This window comes from Lithobates pipiens, unplaced genomic scaffold (assembly GCF_037356315.1).
Source record: "Lithobates pipiens isolate NorthernLeopardFrog02 unplaced genomic scaffold, aLitPip1_a1.2 Scaffold_13, whole genome shotgun sequence".
Classification (NCBI taxonomy): domain Eukaryota; kingdom Metazoa; phylum Chordata; class Amphibia; order Anura; family Ranidae; genus Lithobates; species Lithobates pipiens.
The window spans coordinates 8792755-8814904 of NW_027507718.1; the positions used below are offsets into that span (position 1 = coordinate 8792755).

Sequence of the window (22150 nt, forward strand, 5' to 3'; positions counted from 1 at the left end):
TTATATAGCGCCGACAGTTTATGCAGAGCTTTACAACATTAGGGCAGACAGAATAATTACAATATAAGTCAATACAGGGGGAATCAGAGAGCCCTGCTCGTTAGAGCTTACAATCTAGGAAGGAGAGTCAAGTTATACAAATGGGTAATAGCTGTGGGGGGATGAGCTAATGGAGAAAATAGTGCAGTTGTTAGATGGAGGCAGGATAGGCTTCTCTGAATAGGAAAGTTTTCAGGGATCACCTAAAAGTGGATAAATTTGGAGACAGTCTGACAGATTGGGGTAGCGAATTCCAGAGGATGGGCGAGGCTTGGGAGAAGTCCTGGAGGCGGATATGGGAGGAGGTAATGAGGGAGCTAGAGAGCAGGAGATCTTGGGAGGAACGAAGAGGGCGAATAAGTTGGTATTTTGAGACTAGGCTAGTGATGTAGCTGGGGGCAGATTTGTGGATGGCTTTGTAACTTATTGTTAGTATTTTACATTTAATTAGTTGGGCAAGTGGCAGCCAATGGCTTGGCAGAGAGGGGTAGCAGACACTGTGCGGTTTGTAAGGTGGATGAGTCTGGCAGCAGCATTTATGATGGACTGAAGTGGGGATAGTCTCTTTAGTAGTCAAGGTGAGAGATAACCAGGGAGTGAATTAGGAGCTTTCTGGTGTCATTGGTTAGAAAGGGACGTAGTTTAGAGATGTTGAAAAGGTTGAGACGGCAAGCTTTGGAAAGTGATTGGATGTGGGGCCAAAAGGAGAGTTCAGAGTCCAGAATAACACCTAGCATGCTGACATGTGGGGACGGGTGGATAATTGTGCCATTGCTCTTGACAGATAAGTCAGGTAAAGAGGCATGTGGGGGAGGAAATAGTATAAGCTCGGTTTTGGACAAGTTTTGGCTTGTGGCTCCTGCTACTGTCATTCAAACTCTGTGACAAGGGAGCGGAGGGGTGGGCCAAGCCACACTGTCTGTGTCTATAGACATAAGCAGCGTGGCTCAGTATCAAGCTAATAGGTGTGCCACTATAGGAAGTTGCTTCCTATGGTGTCACACCAAAAAGCAGAGGAGCCAGGAGCGCCATCGGAGAAACCAAGAAGAGGATTGGGGCCACTCTCTGCAATTCTATTTGTAGCGGCGGGCTCCTGAAGAGCACGCGCTATGTGATTTTCAAAATTTAACTTTGCCCAAACTATAGTTTGGTTTGGGTCTATTTGCTATTTGGTCTATTTGACTTCTGTGTCAGTCTGACTGGGCTGTGAGATGTTCAGCCTGGCCACAGGGGGGTGCTGTCTCTGGTGGCAGGCGTGGAACTATGGTCTGGTTGGGCGTTTAATTTACTCTCTCTTGGAGTCAGGACAGTGGGAGTGGCCCTCTCGCTGTGCCCTCTGGGAGAGGGTATTTAAGAGGCGGATGTCATGTGGTTCAGGGTTCTGGTCCAGTATGCTGTGCTGATTAAATGGTCCTGGTCCTCCTGACCAGCCCCCAGGAAGGCTATGGCCTGGGGTGCGGATCCACCCGACTTTAATGCCTCTGGGCTGGCTAGCCCAAGGCAAGGGAACTAAGGAAGGATTCCAAGGTGGATGGGTGCTGTCTCCGGTTCGGGAGAGACCCATTGAACTTTGAGCATTCCAGGGGAGGACTCTTTAGAAGAACACCACGTATGGGTTGGTTTTCTTAACAAGAGCCTGGAAGGGCTGAAGTAACCGAGAGAAATCGGTTTTGTGGATATCGTCAAGCAGGCTGAAAGATCCAGGTATCCTACAAGTGTTCTACAGCTTAGTTTCCCTACGTGTTCTGCAACAACGTCTGTGATAAAGACTTTGTTCCTGAGTAGGGATGAGCTTCGTGTTCGAGTCGAACGTACGTTCGACTCGAACATTGGCTGTTCGGCCGTTCGGCGAATTCCGAACGTTTGGGCCGTTCGCGTCAAAATTCGAGTGACGCGCGCGCGGACCACAATGCACTGCGGTGGCGCAGTGCATTGCTGCCCCATGATTGGCCAAGCATGCACTGTGACCCCGCATGCTTGGCCAATCGCAGCGCCGGCAGCGAGGAGAGCTATGATTGGCCACAGGCATCCTGCCTGTGGCCAATCATAGCTCAGGCTATGTAGTGCACGCCCCACACTATATAAGGCCGCCTTTGAGGCGGCTTCGTGTAGTGTGTTACTTAGCATCTGAAGCAGTGGGTGTTCTGTGTACCTTCAACACAGTACACACCAATCGTTTTTGGCTGATTTCCTATCTTGCTGCTGTGTAGTGGTTGTTGTCTGTGCCCTGACTGCAGTATACACCACAATATTCACCTCACCTATATAGCTAGTGATCTAGCTTTAACCACTTAACAACTGCCCATTGCCGATTAACGGCTTCAGGGGGGTTGTTTAACTCTGAGAGGCCGTTAATTAACGGCCTCCCAGAATTCTGCTCTCGCGTGCCCCGAGGTGTGCGCACTCGAGAGCATCCGTGACCGCCGGGTCGCATCACGGATCACGGTAAACGGCCACTCATAGCGGCCGTTTACCACGTGATTGCTCCGTCAAATGACGGAGTGATCACTTGGAAACAAACCGACGTCATGTTATGACGCCTGTTCCTCCCTCCCCTCTCTGTACCGATCGGTACAGCGGAGGGGAAAGAGATCGGTGTCAGCAGCGATGTGGGCTGCATCTGCAGTGCCCACATCGCTGCTCACCGAATTTAACCCCTCAATTCCCTGCCAATACTCTGCAATACCAGTGCATACTCTGCAGTACCCTGCCATTACTCTGCAGTACCCCGCCATTACTCTGCAGTGCAGTACCCTGCCATTACTCTGCAGTACCCCCCATTACTCTGCAGTGACCCCCATTACTCTGCAGTACCCCCCAATACTCTGCAGTACCCGCCATTACTCTGCAGTACCCGCCATTACTCTGCAGTACCCCCAATACTCTGCAGTACCCTTCCATTACTCTGTAGTACCCCCCAATACTCTGCAGTACCCTGCTATTACTCTGTAGTACCCCGCCAATACCCCGCCAATACTCTGTAATACCCTGCCATAAATTGCCATACCCAGCCATACTCAGAGATACCCAGCCATACTCGGTGATACCCTGAAATATCCAGCCATAGACGCCCCCCACCCCTCACCGCCCTCCGGTGCTTCTACCAACTCGCCAGTACGATCAAAGCCAGAATCTTTTTTTTATTTTTTATTTCAGGCTTCCCAGCCTAGAGGTGAGATGTGGGGTCATATTGACCCCCCAGATTTCACTGTAAAGAGGACCTGTCACCCCATATTCCTATTACAAGGGATGTTTACATTTCTTGTAATAGGAATAAAAGTGATCAAAAATATATTTTTGGGGAAAAAAATGTCAAACTAACATAAATAAAGTAAAATGAACAATAAAAAAATAAAATAAAAATGAAAGCGCCCATGTCCCCATGTGCTCGCATGTGCCACACATGTGAGGTATCGCCGAGAATGTTAGAGCGAGAGCAATAATTCTAGTCCTAGACCTCCTCTGCAACTCAAAACATGTAACCAGTAAAAAAAAAATTAAAGCGTCGCCTATGGGGATTTTTTAAGTAGCGACGTTTGGCGCCATTCCACGGGCATGTGCAATTTTGAAGAGTGACATGTTTGATATCTATTTACTCAGCATAACTTCATCTTTCACTTTATGCAAACATTGGGCTAACAAGTGGTTAATAATAGAGCTTGCAGTCAGTAGTGTTAGGAGATAGTGCGTGCTGTCTGCGTGCTCTGTACCCAGTACATACCGCTATAATATAGGGCAGGCCCCTACTTTCAAACATCCAACTTACAAACATCTCCTACTTGCAAACGCAAGGAGACAGCAGCAAGTGAGATGAAAAAAGATGGACGACAAAACAAATTATACAGGGGTGATAACCCTTCCCTATGTTTTCCAAAAAGCTTAAAGATAGTTTTTTTGACTGGAGCTACACTTTAAAAATGTACCGGTTGAAAATGACAAACAGATTCAACTTAACACAACAAACCTACACAGTCCCTGTCTTGTTTGCACCGCCTGTATACTGCTGTTCTGAGTATATAGGGCCTGGGGGCCACACGCATTTCCTTTTTTTAATATGGGTACGGGGTTCCCCTTAATATGCGTACAAGACCCAAATAGGCTGGTAATGGGCAGGGAGGGCTACCCATGCCATGTTTCTCAATGATTTTCAACCATATTGCAGGAACCAGATATAACATTAAAACCGCAAGCAGTTTTAAATGGTGTTATTTCCGTTTAATGTCATTTTGTGCAGGGACTGTTCTAAACACGGGAAACACGTGGCACTTCACAGGCATACTACAGACACCCCCCAGGCACCATATTTAAAGGAATATTTCACTTTTTTTTTTCACTTTAATCGTCATTAAAATCAGTGCTCCCGCCAAAACGGCAGTTTTTAAAACTTTTTTTTGCAGTGACCCATGTCCCCTGAGGCAGGAGGCAGGTCCCCAAACCCTTTTTAGGACACTATCTTGCATATTAGCCGTTAAAATTAGCACTTTCCAATTCGAACGTTCGAGTCCCATAGACTTCAATGGGGTTCTAACGTTCGTACCGAACGCGGGGGTCGTTCGCAAGTTCTGGTGCGAACCGAACCGGGGGGTGTTCGGCTCATCCCTATTCCTGAGTAAACACTTGGTTGGCTGCTAGGCCTTGTGAGAGAGGGACTGTCCAACCTGATTGTTCATCCAGCTGCGAATGGCTATTCTCTGGATGCATCAAAGTAACCAAGTTCCTTAACGTTTATAGACTTTGACATTGAGAGTACCTGAATTCCTTCCCAACCCTCTGATCCCAAGTTAAAAGACTGTTCAATGGTTGAAGTTTGCAAATAAAAATCCATTCAAGTGGATCTATTGTCAGTCTCAAGTTACTGGGCCATCTACCACGGGACATCCCCTAGACGTGCAACAAGAAGAAGCGGAAGGTAATGGTAAGCCCAAAAATAACCAGCAGCTCATTCGGGGGTTAGTGCTACATATTACACAGAGCAGGTAAGTATAACGTGTTTGTTATAAAAAAGATATAAAAGAAAAGCTTTACAATCACAAGTCTGGGCCAAGCAAGAAAATCATTGTACATTTTATATTGCTGTAAATAGATCTGTTTTTATCAATCATAGAAGCTTGCTTGTTATTTCATTACAGAATTGCAATAGAACGTATTTACTAATGGCATTTCCTAACATGTCTATAGATATCCCACAAGTTCGGTTAGGATACTTTTATCATTTCCAGCCTTTTCTTTTTTTTTTCTTGTTGAAAATGTTTTGTTCAATTAGTTGTTATTGATTATCTTGGATGTCCAAAGGTAAATGTAACAATCGTAACATTCCAAATAGGAAAAAAAGGTCAATACACTCACATGAACAAATACATTATTATTATTATTACAGGCATACCCCACTTTTAAGTACACAATGGGGTTTATTTACTAAAGCTGGAAAGTGCAAAATCAGGCTCACTTCTGCATAGAAAGCAATCAGCTTCCACGTTTTATTACCAAAGCTTAATTGAACAATCTGGAGTTAGAAGCTGGTTTCTATGCAGAAGTGAGCCTGATTTTGCACTTTCCAGCTTTAGTAAATAAACTCAATTGTGTACTTAAAAGCAGGGTATGCCTGTATTATACACGATTTATATAGCGCCAACAGTTTACGCAGCGCTTTACAATGTATAGTGGGGGGACAACACAATTACAGTACAGTTCAATGCAAAAGGTACAAAAGGGCCCTGCTCATAGAGCTTACATTCTAAATGAAGGGGGTGGTGGTACAAAAGGTAATAGCTGCAGAGAGTGATTTGATGGGGGTGGCTCGGGGACAGTTGTTAGGTGGGTGTGGGATAGGCTTCCCTGAATAAATGATTTTTCAGGGATCTCCTAAAGGTGGACAGGGTAGAGGCTGATCGGACAGACTGGGGCAAGAAGTTCCTAGAGGATGGGAGAGGCTTGGGAGAAGTCTTGAAGGCAAGCATGGGAGGAGGTAACAAGGGAGCTAGAAAGCAGGAAGTCCTGGGAGGAGTGGAGGGGACGATTTGGGCTATATCTGCAGATGAGGTTGGTGATGTAGATAGGGGCGGTTGGTGATGTAGATAGGGGCAATGTTGTGGATGGCTTTGTATGTTATGGTTAACATTTTGAATTTTACACGGTGGGGTAGGGGAAACCAGTAAAGGGATTGACAAAGAGTGGCGGCAGTCACAGATCGATTAGTGAGGTGTATTAGTCTAGCAGCAGCATTCATAATAGACTGAAGGAGGGATAGCCTGCTTAAGGGTAGGCCATTATGGAAGGAGTTGCAGTAGTCAAGGCGGGAAATAATCAGGGAGTGAATGAGTTGCTTTTTGGTGTCATTAGTCAGGAAGGGTCAAATTCTGGAGATATTGCGTAGGTTATACATTATTACATTACATTATTGAAAGGCAGTAAAGTAAAGCAATGCAAATTTATAACTCAAGTGAACCAGGGTTGTGTAAGGTTAAGACACAATAAGGAAGAATACTCAGGGTGTGCCCAAAGAAAAATATAATGTATGACCTAAAACAAGGGGGGAAGGAGAGAAACTTGGGCCTCAACATTTCTGTCTAAAAGTGAGGCCCCCAAACCATCAATGAGAATAAGGAACGATAAAGAAGAGGAAGGGAAATGGGGAGGAAAAAAGATAAAGGAAGGTGGAAGGGAAAAAACGTACCTTGTTCTCCGGGTACTACCCCTCTCTACAGGAACAAAGATACTAAGTCAAAAGGGGGCAACATATAGGCTCTTTGCCACTGTGAGAATATTTGTGACATAAAACTGGGTGTTGGTACAGTCCTCAGGTTGCCAATTCAGGAGAGCCTCATAGAAAGATTTACCTATGAGACTGAAGGCCACACTCACCTCAGTCAACCTTTTCCCCAGATACCAAACATAAAATAACACAATGACACAGAAATAATAATCGCAGCAACTTTATTGGTTTACATAATAATAAATTATATCATCAGTTGATACAAACAAAACCCCATTAACTGCCCAGTTATTAGAACTCGAGCAGAAGGGCATCAACAATGTACCAAAAAGTCCCCCCTAGAGATCCAGGGTGACCCAACCACATAAAGAGTGCCAGCGGCGACTGGGGAGGGAGGGAGCTCTTGTGCTGCTGCTTTGGTCCAGGGGAAAAGGAATAAGCCCCAGAGCAGCAGTGCTTAAATAACCTCTCCTAGTTATCTAGAATATTCCAAGGATTCCTATTGGATCCCGGAATCCTCCAGCAAAATTTCTTAAAGGGACAGTAACCTTAATAAACCAAACAAAATAACCGTTACATACTATCATTATTTATAATAATAAAAGGTGCGTGGCCACCGTCTCAAGTTGGTGGGCCCCTAATTGTGTCCCCCTTTTCCATGACCGTGTAAAGCATTTAATCGACCCTTATCTAAAACAGCCTCACTCAGGGCTGGACTGGGAAAGAAATTTGGCCCTGGACTTCATCCAGACCAGCCCACTTACATTTTGAGTGTCCCATCAGCAGCCCCTTACATCATACTGTCTCAGCAGCACCCCCTTACATCAGAGTGTCTCATCAGTGCCCCTTACATCAGAGTGTCTCATCGGCACCCCCTTACATCAGAGTGTCCCCTGAGCAGCCCCCTTACATCAGAGTGTCCCATCAGCACCCCTTACATCAGAGTGTCTCATCAGTGCCCCCTTACATCAGAGTGTCTCATCAGCGCCCCCTTACATCAGAGTGTCCCATCAGCACCCTTACATCAGAGTGTCCCATCAGCGCCCTTACATCAGAGTGTCCCATCAGCGCCCTTACATCAGAGTGTCCCATCAGCACCCCCTTACATCAGAGTGTCTCATCAGCGCCCCTTACATCAGAGTGTCTCATCGGCACCCCCTTACATCAGAGTGTCCCATCAGCACCCCTTACATCAGAGTGTCTCATCAGCACCCCCTTACATCCGAGTGTCTCATCAGCGCCCCCTTACACCAGAGTGTCCCATCAGCGCCCTTACATCAGAGTGTCCCATCAGCACCCTTACATCAGAGTGTCCCATCAGCGCCCTTACATCAGAGTGTCCCATCAGCGCCCCCTTACATAAGAGTGTCCCATCAGCGCCCCCTTACATAAGAGTGTCCCATCAGCGCCCCCTTACATCAGAGTATCCCATCAGCACCCCCTTACATCAGAGTGTCTCATTAGCAGCCCCCTTACATCAGAGTGTCCCATCACGAGCCCCCTTGCATCAGAGTGGCCCACTGAGCCATCGGCCCACCGGGAAACTCCCTGTAGTCCCAATGGCCAGTACATGCCTGGCCTCACTTTAAGGTATTCCCACGATGTGTGTAAAGGAGCCACCAAAGGAGCTGATATCCATAAGAATACTTGGAGGACAGGGTTGGGATTGCCCTGAGATTCTCAGGGGAACAACGTCTTCTTGAATATTTTTATTAGTAAGAAACATAGGCAGGTTACAATTTGTCTTATGATGTATTAACATTTGCGTAGGGTCTATTTTTACTGTACATGTTCTGGTATACACTTAATTTAGATAGATACAGCTTAGAGAACCTGCAGCATTTTTAACATATTGTAGGAAATTGATGGCAGAAAGCAGTATTCATTAGCTTTTCTTCCTCTGAAGCTGAAGTCTGATTGGTGGCCAATGTTTATTGTTTCTGCTTACTAATTATGGTAAATAAGAACATTACTAGTTGGTTTCAAGTCATGCTTGCTGTGATACAGACACAGGTGCCCAATATTGCTGCTAAGATTGCAGCCGACACAACATCATTATTTTATGCAGGGATCACAGAACAAAGACCATGACTATACAACACAACTTTATTTCTATACTGATGTTTTCTTTCAGGCTCTGGGAGAATTCATTTTAGTTGACAAAAATGTGAAAATTAAAAAGAAGGGAAAGATTTACAGTCTCAATGAGGGATATGCCAAGTACTTTGATCCGGCATTAACAGAGTATTTACAAAACAAGAAGTTCCCTACGGTAAGTAATCAAAATCTGTCACATGGCGCATTTGATCCATGACATTTGCATAATTTTCAATTTACCAACTAGAATTTCAGACCAAATGCCACAAATGTCAAAATCATCAAACGTTAATTTTATCCTGGCTACTACCAATTTGTATTGAGGTTGTGTGGGGCATAGCAAACCTAATAAAAAAAATAACAAATCTGCTGTAAGGAGACAGGTGGGGCAGGTCAGCTCTGGTCTTATGTCAGTAATCTTTAGATGTTTTCTTTATCGCTTCTGTAAAAAGGTTGAGGTTGTGAAAGAGGTAGGTTTCAGCTACAGATTTGAATTGGAAGATAATAGTTATCTTTTTCCACGGCCTCTTACGACCTATGCTTGCTGTGATATCACACAAGCTGTATGAAGTCACAGTGGAGATTCTTGGGCTTTACATCTGATACTTGCAAAGTTCACAAAGATCCTGGGAAAAGCAAGTGCCTTTACTGTGCCTATGTCCCCTGCCCTAACACTATAATAAAGATACCAACTCAAGATTTAGTATATTTGTGTATGATAAAGTATAATTAGGTAGAGATTGGCTTGGGAAATACAGAATGATCCTAGGAAACAGGTGTGCATTTGTAGATTTAAAGTTAACATTGCCTATGTCCCCTGCCCTAACACTATAATAAAGATACCAACTCATGATCTAGTATATTTGTGTATGATGATAAAGTGTAATTAGGTAGAGATTGGCTTGGGAAATACAGATTGGTCCTGGGAAACAGGTGTGCATTTTTAGATTTAAAGTAAACATTGCCACAATACAACCTGACATCTGAGATATCCAACATTAAGTGTATTTTAGTTTTCAATCGATTTTTAGTTTTGGATAGCGGGTAAAATTTAGGACATTTTTCATGTTTTTCTATTTCCATACATTTTTGAAATTTTAGAAGTTACAAAATGATAGCTGAATGCAAAAACAGTGAGAGTCCTGGCATTGGCCAAGGGTACAATCACAAGCCAGGAGCTTTGCTACCCAAAGAATTCCCTTATACAGTATATGATATATTAACAAGTTAGGTAGACCATACATTAGTGATTTTTTTTGTAAAACCAGTGGGTTGAATAGAAAGAACGGACTGATTTATCTATCTACACATTCAATATGGATGGTGGAGTCTTTCCCACTGAGCTATTGTATTCTGATAGTGGGGTGATTTCACTGCTGTGCGCTGCTGTCTATAGCCTGCAGCACTGATTGGGCAGGGAAAATCCAACAGGATGGTTATTCAGAGGTTGATCAGTAGATTGACTTGTATACAATCAACCTGCTCACACGTGGATCGAAATTCAGTGGTCCTTGCCGAACTGGCTGACTTTTAATACATGTATGTATGGATTTATTGAGGCGACTCAACTGCCAAGTCATTGTCATCTTGATTAGTACCAAAGGCACAGAAGAGTTTGAATCTTGGGGCATGGGGAAAGGAAGGTACGGATCCTGGTTTTTTTTCGCTCTCTGTGTTCCATTTAGAGAGATTCACCCTTTCTATTTGTTCTGGCGACCACCTTCCTTTGCGCGGGAAGTAAGGGCAACTACAACATTTTGCAGCTGTCACAGGAAAAGGAAGTGAGATGGAATCTTCAGAAGAGACCTGTTCTAATGACAACTGTCTAAGATAAGATTTCTCCTCTCTTTGGTAAGAGTTTTACTAGCCATTGTGTCTCTTGGACAGGAAATTATATCTCCTTGATGGGAGAGGGAGCAAAATGTAAAAACAAAACCCAACAGGGGTCTTAATCTTAATCATTCCTTATTAAATCCAGTACTAAAATAATGTTTTGGCTTTACATACTTTATTTGTCATTTGGAGATCTAAATTACAGATTTAAAACATATTTAAATGCAAAAACAAAGATTTATTATGGTGCACCTTAATGATTTTTAGATGTGGTGACTGCGTTAATTTTTTTTTTCAGGCTAACATTTTTAGCAAGTACAGAAAATACCTGTTAATCTTCTGAGATCAGACGAGATGGGGCGCATTCAGGGTGTTGTGACCATAGGCAAAATGCCTGTTAATCTTACCAGAAATGAATTGTCCCTTCCTGTAAACTGAACATAAAGCCCAAACATCTATTTTTTCATGAGTGAACTACTATTACCATCAGCCCTAATGTAATAGAGATGAACAAATGCAGACATGTTTAAAGTCCAGCCTGTGTGGCAACCATGACTGTCTCTGGATACACTGTAAAGAATTAAGCGTAGCCACCAAGGGACAGGAAATGTGTTATTAACAGGATTAAAAAAAAAAAAAGCAACCACTTAATCCAAGTACATGTAAGCTGCATTATATTATTTATTTATTTTTTATATTACATAAACTTTATTGTAAATAAATATTTATATACTTTAAATTCCTGGTTTCACAATAAGTAATTATTTCTTGACAGGTCACGTGCAATTTTTGCTATAGCCTCTTTAGGCTAGGTTCACGCCAGCGTGTGTTGGGAACACGTGCACGTCGTACATGTTCCAGACATGCAAAAGAAATGCGCTGCTCTTTTGCAGACGCATGGGGGTGCCACTAATTCTTGCTGTAATTCTTACTCCACGCATCAGCAAAACACCTGTTTTCGGACATGTGAAACCCTGCGGTTCCAAGGGGTGCAATTTTAACAAAAAGGTCTGAGAATTTTTTTCCCTTTGTTTCTGAAGGTAGGGCATCCCATTGAAATGAATGGGCTGCCCTGCCTACAAAACACAGGTCGCACAGATCTGAATGCCATACTACTTACCATAAGTAAGGACAAAGTGAACAATGATGATGTGTTTATCATGGCTATTTTATGTTTATTAAAACTGCCTTGTAAATTGGATATGATTTCCTTGTGTTACTTCAGTCCTACTTGTAACCTGGATCAGGGGAAAACCCTAGTGGAAGTGTGTTTAATCAGAAAGGGAACCCTGGGCCCTCTGCCAGAAGCATGCCTGGTTTATATTACAAAGTGAAAGTATTTGTACGGTTTATTTCTTTTCATAAAAAGGGAAATGAAAGCGTGACTAAGCAGAAAAATAATACTATTTATTTTGATGCAGAAGCATGCAGTTATGGGGCATTTGCAGAGTAGTCCCATTCACTTGAATGGGTCTCAATTGGCAGGTGGTAGCATCCACCAAAAGCAAAGGGGGGCTTAATTCCTGCTGCGGCATTGGGTATACCTTTGGCTTCTGCCTCAGCAGCTAGAGAAGGTAGGGATTGGGGACAGTAAAACCATGACTCAACCAGAGAGTTTTTACCACCCCCCAAATTTTACTTGTGAACGAGCCCTAAGGGTACTGCTAGCGAATGCAACTAAGGGCTCATTCACAAGTGCAGCAGGCACTGCTGCTCCTTTGAAAAGTAATCAGAGTGTGTTTGACAGGTGGTGAGGAGGCGACTTGTTGCCTTCTTCGCACCTGGTTTAAATCCATAATTGTCGTGCAATGCATGCGATTGCAACACAGTAGTAGGACGATTAGAGGTTTAAATCAGGTGTGAGGTGCCCGGTGATCCTTGACTCCTCCCATGTTATTCAGTTAGCTCTCCACCTTTTTACGGTTGCCTCCTCCTGCTCTATGGCCTGCCTTAATGTGTTCAGCACACTGAGATAGGGGAGCAGGTCCAAAATATACCCTGGAGGTCCCTGTATATCTTATTTATCATTATCAGGCATAGCTAAAATCTCTCAGGCCCTACTGTAAACTAATTAAGGATGCCTCATTACATGTATAAAAACTTTATGGGTATCGTTCATTCTTTAAACTGATCATTCTTTAAACTGATCATTTTTGGATCTAGTTTTCATTGTCAAAAACGCCTACTACATGCTCAAGTCAAAAATAACATACCAGTAAAATGGAAATTTTTAGATTTGTGTATAATTTCACAGCTAGTAAATAAGAAGGGAAACAACTCTGTTGAGGTCTAATGGCCTCAAATTTATACTAAATATCCTTGATGATCAGCTATAATAGAAGTATGAATCAGCTTGCCATGCATATCAAGTTAGATAAATGTTTCCTCTGTTCTTGTCCAGGATGGAAGCTCTCCATATAGCTCCAGATATGTTGGCTCCATGGTTGCAGATGTTCACAGGACTTTAGTGTATGGTGGGATCTTCATGTACCCAGCCAATGAAAAGAGCCCAAAAGGAAAGGTAAGTTTAACTTTTTTTTACTACAAATTCATCTGTAAGCGAAACTTGATTATGTTATTCTGAATATGCATATCTCTAATTGTTTGCATAGTGAACATCACAAATGTACCTGTTTTTGCACAAACTGGATTAAAGAAATTAGATGTTCCATGTTGTAATATTTTCATAATAATTGTCTACAAACAATGGTTTGCTCAAGGGATTGCAAACCCCACAAGCACCCTAACCAAATAATAAGAAAACCTCCCAAAATAGACAAAATTAATTAAAAGAAACAACAAAAGACAACCATCTTGGAAAATAGGTTGCGGCCCTTTATTGGGGTTAAAAGCACATAAGTAAAATCATTAAACTCTCTTTAAATTTTATAATCATAAACAAACCAATAATTATTTTGACATAAATATCAAACACCAAAAGACTTGAGCTGAACATAACAGTCCATTAAAGTCTTTAACCACACCGTCCACCCACAATAGTGGATGACAATACCCCCAAAAAGTATAACCACAACAAAGGGAAGGGAGGGTAGGACAGCTTGTTTGATTGAAGGTCTAACTACTGACAAGCACCTCAGGTTTACATCAGAAAGTCTGTAGCCAGTGGGTAAAAAGCATTTAGTTGCTATACCTATCAACAGTTGATAGGTGAAATCCTGATTGGATACAGCAAAGGAGGTACCTGAAACAGACGAAAAGAGAGACTGCAAACTGCCCAGCACAAAGACCCTATTACAACTGTAGCAATTCACCTCACTGCCAGACTTCATACATCACTTGCACAGACAATGAACAGTCTTTTGCTGGTTTTGTTTTTGTTGTTTTATGGGGGGGGGGAGATTGGATGTGCATTTATTCTGAGTATGAATCTCCTCCTGCATCTCCATGCAGACTGTTTCTCCTCCTCTGCCCAACTCCAGCAGACTATTCCTTCTGATGCCGCGTACACACGACTGGACTTTTCGACAGACTAGGTCCAACGGTCTTCCCAACGGACTGTCGGCGGAGTTCCGACAGACTTTACGAGTGAACAGACTTGGCCACACATACTCATACCAAAGTCCGACGGATTTGAACGTGATGACATACGACTGGACTAGAATAAGGAAGTTCATAGCCAGTAGCCAATAGCTGCCCTAGCGTTGGTTTTTGTCCGTCAGACTAGCATACAGACTAACTGATTTTTCGACCGGACTCGAGTCCGTCTGAAAGATTTGAAACATGTTTTAAATCTAAAGTCTGTCTGATTTTTAGACAAAGGCCTGATGAAGCCCACATGCGATCGAATTGTCCGGTGGATTTGTTCCGTCTGACCTTGGCTGTCGAAAATTCCATTCGTGTGTATGTGGCATAAGATTTCCGCTTCCATCACCATGTGAAGGGTGAAGACATCACCTTTGACCGTGTAAAAGTGATGGTCTTAGAGCTCCCTCTCCTCCTGCACAAACTTATTTCCTCCTGCACAAACTTATGATTTCTGAGGTAAATTAATGTCACATCTTCTTCATATTAGTATTAAGTATTAAGGACCCACTCTGAATAAGCCTCTAAACAGGCTCTGGTTGCTCGCTGCTACTAGACCTGAGGCCTGCAGTACCTCTTCCCAGGGGCCCAGTCATTTAAAAGCATTTCTTTGGGTGGTGAACTACTGTTCCCAGCCAGCCCAACTTGCAAATCCTGTGCCCTCGGGCTACATGGATTTGACACAGATCCCCACAGTCTCTTCTCTGATCCAGGATTCCTCATCATTTGCCATGTGAAGAATGAAGACTTTGCTAATGACCTGTAGAAGCAAAGCTCCCTCACAGACTTCTTGGCACATCCAGCCCTCCACTGTGGTAACACTCACCGACCTTCCACTGCCCTGAATCCTTGATGCGGAACTTGACCGGATCTTACTTTCCGACAGCTTCACCTGCCCCTCTGCTCCAGGAGTTCCTTACCACTGACTGTGTGGTGATAAAGGAATTGTCAATGACCGTGCAGAGGCAAAGTTCCGTCACAGCTCTCCCTGGGCCTCCTCCTGCGATCAGCACACCCCTCCCCCAGATGGGGGTGCCCTCCTGCTGCTGCCTAGTATTCCATTCCTCACTTAACTCAGCCGACATCTCGCCCCGGTGGCATGTTACCTCAGCTTATATAGGAGGCCTGCCCCCTGCCAATACCAATTGGGGATTGGTCAGGGCTCCCACACAAGATGCCTGCCACTCCATTTCTAGGCCCAGCCCCTCTTCCAGAATATACTCCCTGAAAGCAGGGGAGGCACCTCAGAAGGAGAACAGAAGTAGGCCCTCAGATCAAAACAGACAGGCCTAGCTTGCAGCATAGGCCTGCCTAAATTTGCCTGTGCTGACAGTTCCTAGTAAAAACCTATTACTAGCACCTATCTATTGGTAGAGGGTGCTAAACAGCTAAAACAGGCCTTAATTAATTTTACCAAGGGGTGCTAGGGGCTTACAAGCCCATAGGGCCACTGCGTAATACTTGTGGCCATGACATTATTTTCAATGGTGTCATTGAATTCTGTTTCAGAAATTTCTTTATTTAAAGTCATCTTCTAGAAAGTGCTCTGTGGTACTCTATCTAGAAGTGGGATTGGCTAAATATGAGTGTGGTTTAACCCTCTCTGTTTTTTCTGGGGACCATTATCCTTGGTATAGAAAGTGAGGGGAAATCCAAGATTTTAGAGCTGGCATTGGAAAAGAAGGTAAGAGGAAATCTTCTGGTGGGAGGACCCATTCTAGTAACAGCTGTTTAAGAGAGGACTTCCCCTCACTTTGGAAATAATTTTAGTAGTTATTTTAACTGAGATACAGGAAATTAAATCTTCTTGACAGGACAGGGTTGATTGGAATTCTTCTTTAAATTATAAATGGCTGTGTATATACCATACCTGGCTGATGCCCTGGGAAGCTGGAAATCATTGAAATAGACACCGCTACTTCATTGATCTCCGCTTGCTTCTGGATTCCATGCTGAGCGGGTTGCCTAATGCAATGTGAATACAGGAGGTCGGCCACTAAGCAGAATGCTTTGCATTTTCTAAATGAATGCAAAGCATTCTCTGATTCAACAAGGTGGAGAGCGGGATGCAAATGCCTCTCCTCTTCACCTCATGCAATCAGAGAAAGCTTTGCTTTCGGTTAGAAAATAAATGGCACCCATGCCAAGTGGCTGACCTCCTGTGTTCAGAATGCAACAGGCCAGTTGTTCAGTACAGGACCCAGAAGGGGAGATCACTATAGTAGTGGTGTCTACTTCAGTGATTTCCAGCTTCCAGTGACATTGGACAGGTATGGAATATTTATAGAGAAAGGGGAAGGTTGGGGCAAGTGGGATTTTCCCTGTACCGTCACAAGACATTACAACATAATACTTTAAAATAAAGTTTATTTACAAACAGTCAACATACATGTTAAAACATTGGATATTACAAATCATTTTCATTCTAAGTGGTCATACCACCTCTGTTGGAGTCCCACTCAGAATGATAAGTGTCTCCAGTTACTATTAACCACTAAAGTTCAAGCTCCCATAGACCATTGAAGGTCAAGCTCCCAACATGTTTTGCGGATTCCACACTTCTTCAGGAGAGCAAGATGGAGGAACAGGATAACTGGGTAATGGAGAAAATAATAAAATATATAACTATACAAACAATATCATTTAGGAACAATGGTAAGTATCCCATATCTTCTATGGGTTTTAATAAACATTGGAGATAGAATAGCTCTAATGTCTTGTGATGGTATCAGGGAAAAACACACTTGCCCCACCCTACTTTTTTCTCTAGAATCTAGTATATTGGGATGTTGGTATCCTTAATTTTATCTATACATACCTGAGCACATACTGTTTAATGGTATATTCATAGTTACTATTGGTCCAAGCTATGGACTGTATATAAAATTCATACCTGGAATTCATCATTAATTAGCATTCAGATATGATCTTGGGTCTGGCTTAAGTTTCTGTATAAATGTAGATATATCTTTTTAGATTGTATTTAAATATAAAATGAAGACGGGGGATTAAGGTTATTTAACCATTTGTATTTTGCTTGTGCTAACTAAGGTATATAAGTTATTACACAGAGTTATATAAGTTTATACAACATACTTTTTAATGTTATAATGAGTTTCATGTTACAAAAGCAGAATAACACCACTCTACCATGGTGCCATGTTGGGAAACCAAAATACTGACCATAACTGCCATTTTACAAAAGCAATAATAATAATGATGTCTAGTGGGCTCCTACTTCCCATTTTATTGTAGCCATTACCTCATGTTTCTAGTCAGTGATCACAGACTTTCCCATCATTGCACAAAGTTTGAGACAGGATGTGTTCAGTCTTGGGTACTTCTCTTTTTTACCAATAAATATTAGGATTGTCTGGTAGGTCAAACACTTCTCTTACAGCACTTTGTTTTTTTTAACATTTTGCAACCTCTATTTTGAGGTACCCTTCACACTCAAGCCGGACATAGATTAGTCAAAAACGAAATGAAAATCCTCATTGATCGTCTGGTTGTTTGTTTTTCCCATCATAAGTGTTCCAGCTACGACATGCGATTTTTGTGCTGCATTTGAAAGTGCTTGACCCAACATGCTGGATTTGTTTGTTCCAACATGCTGAATGAAATAAATATTGGCCCAATCGTATGCGTAATTCTAATTTTTCGACAGGCAGAACGTTCTGTTTTTGACTTGTCTATGGACGCTTTTATGCATACATTTTGTGTGTTAAACACTTTTTGTTAAAGCAGTCCATTCCCCAGTGAACTACGCAAACTCAACTTTTTTTGGCCAATGCAGCACACCGCAATGCACGAAGCACTCACATTTGTGTGGACCTTTTTATGTGGGTTGTGGTATCATTCAGAATGAGAGTGTAGAAAAACAGATTGATCAGAATGAACGCAAGGAACATTTATTGCTTGTTGTGGTGTGTGCAGTAATGCCTGTACAATAGTATAGAGGGACTTTAAAGTCTGTTATGGAATATCGTACTAATGTAGGCTTCTGTATATTCTATATTATTTTGAACTTTCAATCCCAGAATGTACTCACATGCCTATCACATCTTTGTAAGAATGTTTTCCATAACATAAGTAAAGCTACACATACAATTGTGAGGATTTAGCATAGCAAAGCTTTGAGATTAACTGTGTTTGTTGCTTTACTTATCTGGTGAACTTATCAGTACTGTAGCAGGAAGCTGTCTCCTATCACTGCTGACTGCACACATTCCTGAATGAAGGTGACAAGCTGGACAGGAAAACTCATCCTTGATCATGTGATGTGCATGCACCTACAAAACAGATTGTATATAACTTAATTGTAGGCTTTCTACCATATTGACTCAATGCGATCATGGTTCATGGTCTTCTCACAGCCATAAATGACTCTTGGTATATAGTGTATGCCAGTGTCATTGCAGATGTACGCTTAATGTGTTTCTGCTTCTCTTAATGGTCAGCATACAAACACATAAATTTAATGGGACATTCCACCTAAACCTGATTATCTACTTGCACCTAAATGTTGGAGTATAAAACCAGCTGGATTTCTTATTTATCATTTGAACTGTTGCTTCTGAGCAGGAGGGTGTGGGTCAATCCCTGTAGTATAAAGAGCCTAATTTCAGTAATACCTAATGCCTATGGAACATAAGTAATCACAAAAGTATACAGCAAGTGATGGGTCGCCCTCCGGAGGGGAGCTGCGTGGCCCCAAAATGTTGGCTACCTGACCTATATGACTATTCATAATAAATTGGTGTAATAGACTTACTGGAGTGCCAGTAACTTCTTGCTTCAGGTTTTGGACTGCACGTAGTGCTATTTATCACAGTCATCGCAGGCACACTCTTGATGGTTTTTTTGAATCGCCACTGTTCAGAATAATTTGTCTTATTACAAAAGTGGGGTTACATTTTTTTTTTAATTAAATAAAAATGACTTTTGTGTAATACTATACTAATACTGTAAATGGTGTTGTCCAGCAGCACATGCCAGTCACTATACGTAAAGCCCAACTCCAGCGAGAACTTTATTTATTGCTGTGACCCTATGGGGAGGGGGGGTTCTTTTCACTTCCTGTTCTGTCTGATGCCTGTCAAATAGAAAGGAAATAAAGAGCATTTCTTTTGCTTCTGGTTCTGTGCCATCCAAATGAGAATAAAAACTCCCCAACAGCAATACAGGCAACAGTGAAAGGTTGACAAAGGTTTTACATTTCCACTCTATCCATAACTAAGACAAGTTTAAAGGCCTTTGGAAGGAGCAGGGAGCTCCGAACGCATAGCCTGACCTTCCCAGCCACCTCTTCTGGTGATGTCATGTCCGCCGGTGCATTCTATGTTGGTTGGCGTGGTTTCCAACAGGGCGTCCATTCCTTATTCCAAGATTTCCAGCAATCCAGACCCAGGTGGCCCCTGCAGGACATAGAGGAGCGGTGGACACTACACTATACCATAAGCCTGATTACTTATTATCTCTTCAAAGTTGTGCATTTTTCATCTGTGTGAGGTAAATAGGTAATTGCAGATTCTTGGAGGATATTTGCATCCCCTGACTCCCATAGGCTCCCACGTCAATGCATATGAAGTGCAGGCATAACATATGGTGTGATGAGCTCTATGGGTACAAGCAGAGTGGGATAGCGTCTTATCAAGTGGTGATTGAACAACTGACTAAGTGCTAGCGCCTTCTCATGAGAATGAGAGTTATGCTTGTTTGATGAGTGTTTACTCTTAAGGGAGAAGGGCTCACTCTCATCACATTGGTGGCAGATTTACGGTGTATTATTTTTGGTAAGATTTCACATGGATGTGTGATACTTTCATTTGAACTTACACTTAGTGGACTTATTTGATTTTTGTTATTTTCATTAGATGAACTTTGCACAGACCTTTTCAATATTTTTTACATTTATGCTTTTTTTTTTTTTTTTTTTTAAGAGATATATGTGCTACTGTGGATTATCTATTAGTTTGGAACTTACGATTTTTTTCACTCTATATTGGTATAATTTATTTATGAAGTAGCAGGGCAATATATCACTGATATTTAGTCCTTTTTTATTCACAATTTATTAGCGCAGTGCATTTTAATAGTGTGTTTTTCACTAAAACAAGTTTTAGCTGGAATTGGGCTGCGAGTCCTGTGATTGAGAGTTTGCAAAATTTTTAAAACCACAGATACAGCACCATGTCTGTCACAGCCACACTGTGCAGATTTCTCAATATCTAGTATCCAAAGGATACAATTGTTGTGTTTGTGAGTTTGGACATGATCATTAGTCAGGGACTCTGGGTGAGATTGTTCAATAGTTGTAAAAATATCTTCCTTAAAACAGCTGACAACAACGAGGGGGGGGCTGTTCATCTGCACGCAGACCTGAGAGGACAGTCATTTCTTCAGGCACACTGCTCTGTACGCATGTGTGGTTTTCTATGATGGACCTAGAATTGTATGAAAATAAGGAAAATGTCCTGATCAGGCCACTGCTATCTCATGTCTTGGGGGAGACACAGGCAGGCCACTACAAAAAAAAAAAATCAGTTTTGTATGTATATTGTAAATAATAGGCAAAAAAAAAAAAATAATACAATTATGTAATCATAAAAAAAAAAAAATTAAGGGCCCATTCACATATTTGTGATGCATTTATTGCACATATGTTGATGTGTGTTTTTTCATATGTTAACGTTCACTGCGTTACGTCAGTGCATTAATTTGAATCAGCTGCTTAAAACACACCAACAAAAAGGTGTACTATTTTTAAAAACACAGCGCACCACAACTCAAGTGCATTAGGGTACCATTCAGAATAAATGCACTGCAGTACACCAACGTGAAACATGTGTGTTGCCGCACACGTTATCTCAATGCAATAGTATAAATGGGTACTAAATGTATATTTAAATGCAACTATTGCAAGTAACTAAATGTTCCTTGTTCTCAGCATCTTGTAACATCTTAGCCCTTGTACACACGGTCGGACATTCCAACAACAAAATCCGTCGGATTTTGTCCGACGGATATTGTCTGAAACTTGTGTTGCATACACACGGTCGGACAAAGTTGTCGGAAAACCCAATCGTACGTACCGTGATGACGTTATTTCGTTACGACAGGACTACATTCAGGCTAGTAGCCAATAGCTTTGGTCTAGGAATTTGATCTGAGCATGCGTGGCACTTTGTCCGATTGGAATTCTCTACACACAATCGGAAAAAGTCCAATCGGATCATGTTGTGGGAAAGTTTTATAGCCCAGCTCTAAAACTTTGTCTGTCGGATACTCCGACAGAAACAGTCCGATGGAGCCCACACACAGTCGGATTATCCGACAACACGGTCCGATCGGACATTTTCCGTCGGAATGTCCGACCGCGTGTACAAGGGCTTACACTCATGGTGCAGGAAACGTGGCCTGCTTGTGTTTAGCAGTTTGCCTACTGTGCTCCAGTGGCCTTTGATTTTCTTTTATTCCTTCAACCGGCAGGTTGAATGAAAAAAAAAACCTCACAGATCCCTGTATCTACACAAGCAATGTGAATGCAAGGATTTCCCCACTGTATCTTTGTTTCCTGGAGCAGGACTCCCCTCCTTCACACTACACTGTTCAGCACTGCAGTTATTGGCTGCAAAGCTGATCGAATGCTGGTTTTCCAACATGATCATTCGACAGAAGAAAATTGTTAAACCGCTTCTGTTGAACAGACAGCGGTACAAAGGGACCAAAATTTGCCCTGTTCCTCCAAAACCAGCTGATGTTTGGTGCATGTAAGTGCTAATGGTGCTGGGTGAACTTAGTATTGAAACTGCTGGCTGACAGAGATGGCTTCTGTCTAACACTTAAGCACATAAATGGCATTCAAGCTGTGAATGGCTCTGTAGGCACCTCCTGGCTTGACAAAAGTCAATTTTTCATTCAACT

At 42.3% G+C, this 22150-nt stretch overlaps 1 protein-coding gene across 1 annotated transcript in view; it reads left to right on the plus strand.

Annotated features, from left to right (window-relative positions):
- Nucleotides 1-22150, plus strand: part of LOC143973923 (fructose-1,6-bisphosphatase isozyme 2) — an 85019-nt gene that overhangs the window by 53701 nt on the left and 9168 nt on the right. The window contains exons 5-6 of the mRNA XM_077474820.1: nucleotides 8886-9023; nucleotides 13083-13202. Of these exons, the coding sequence (XP_077330946.1) occupies nucleotides 8886-9023; nucleotides 13083-13202 (258 nt within the window). The remainder of the gene's footprint in view (nucleotides 1-8885; nucleotides 9024-13082; nucleotides 13203-22150) is intronic.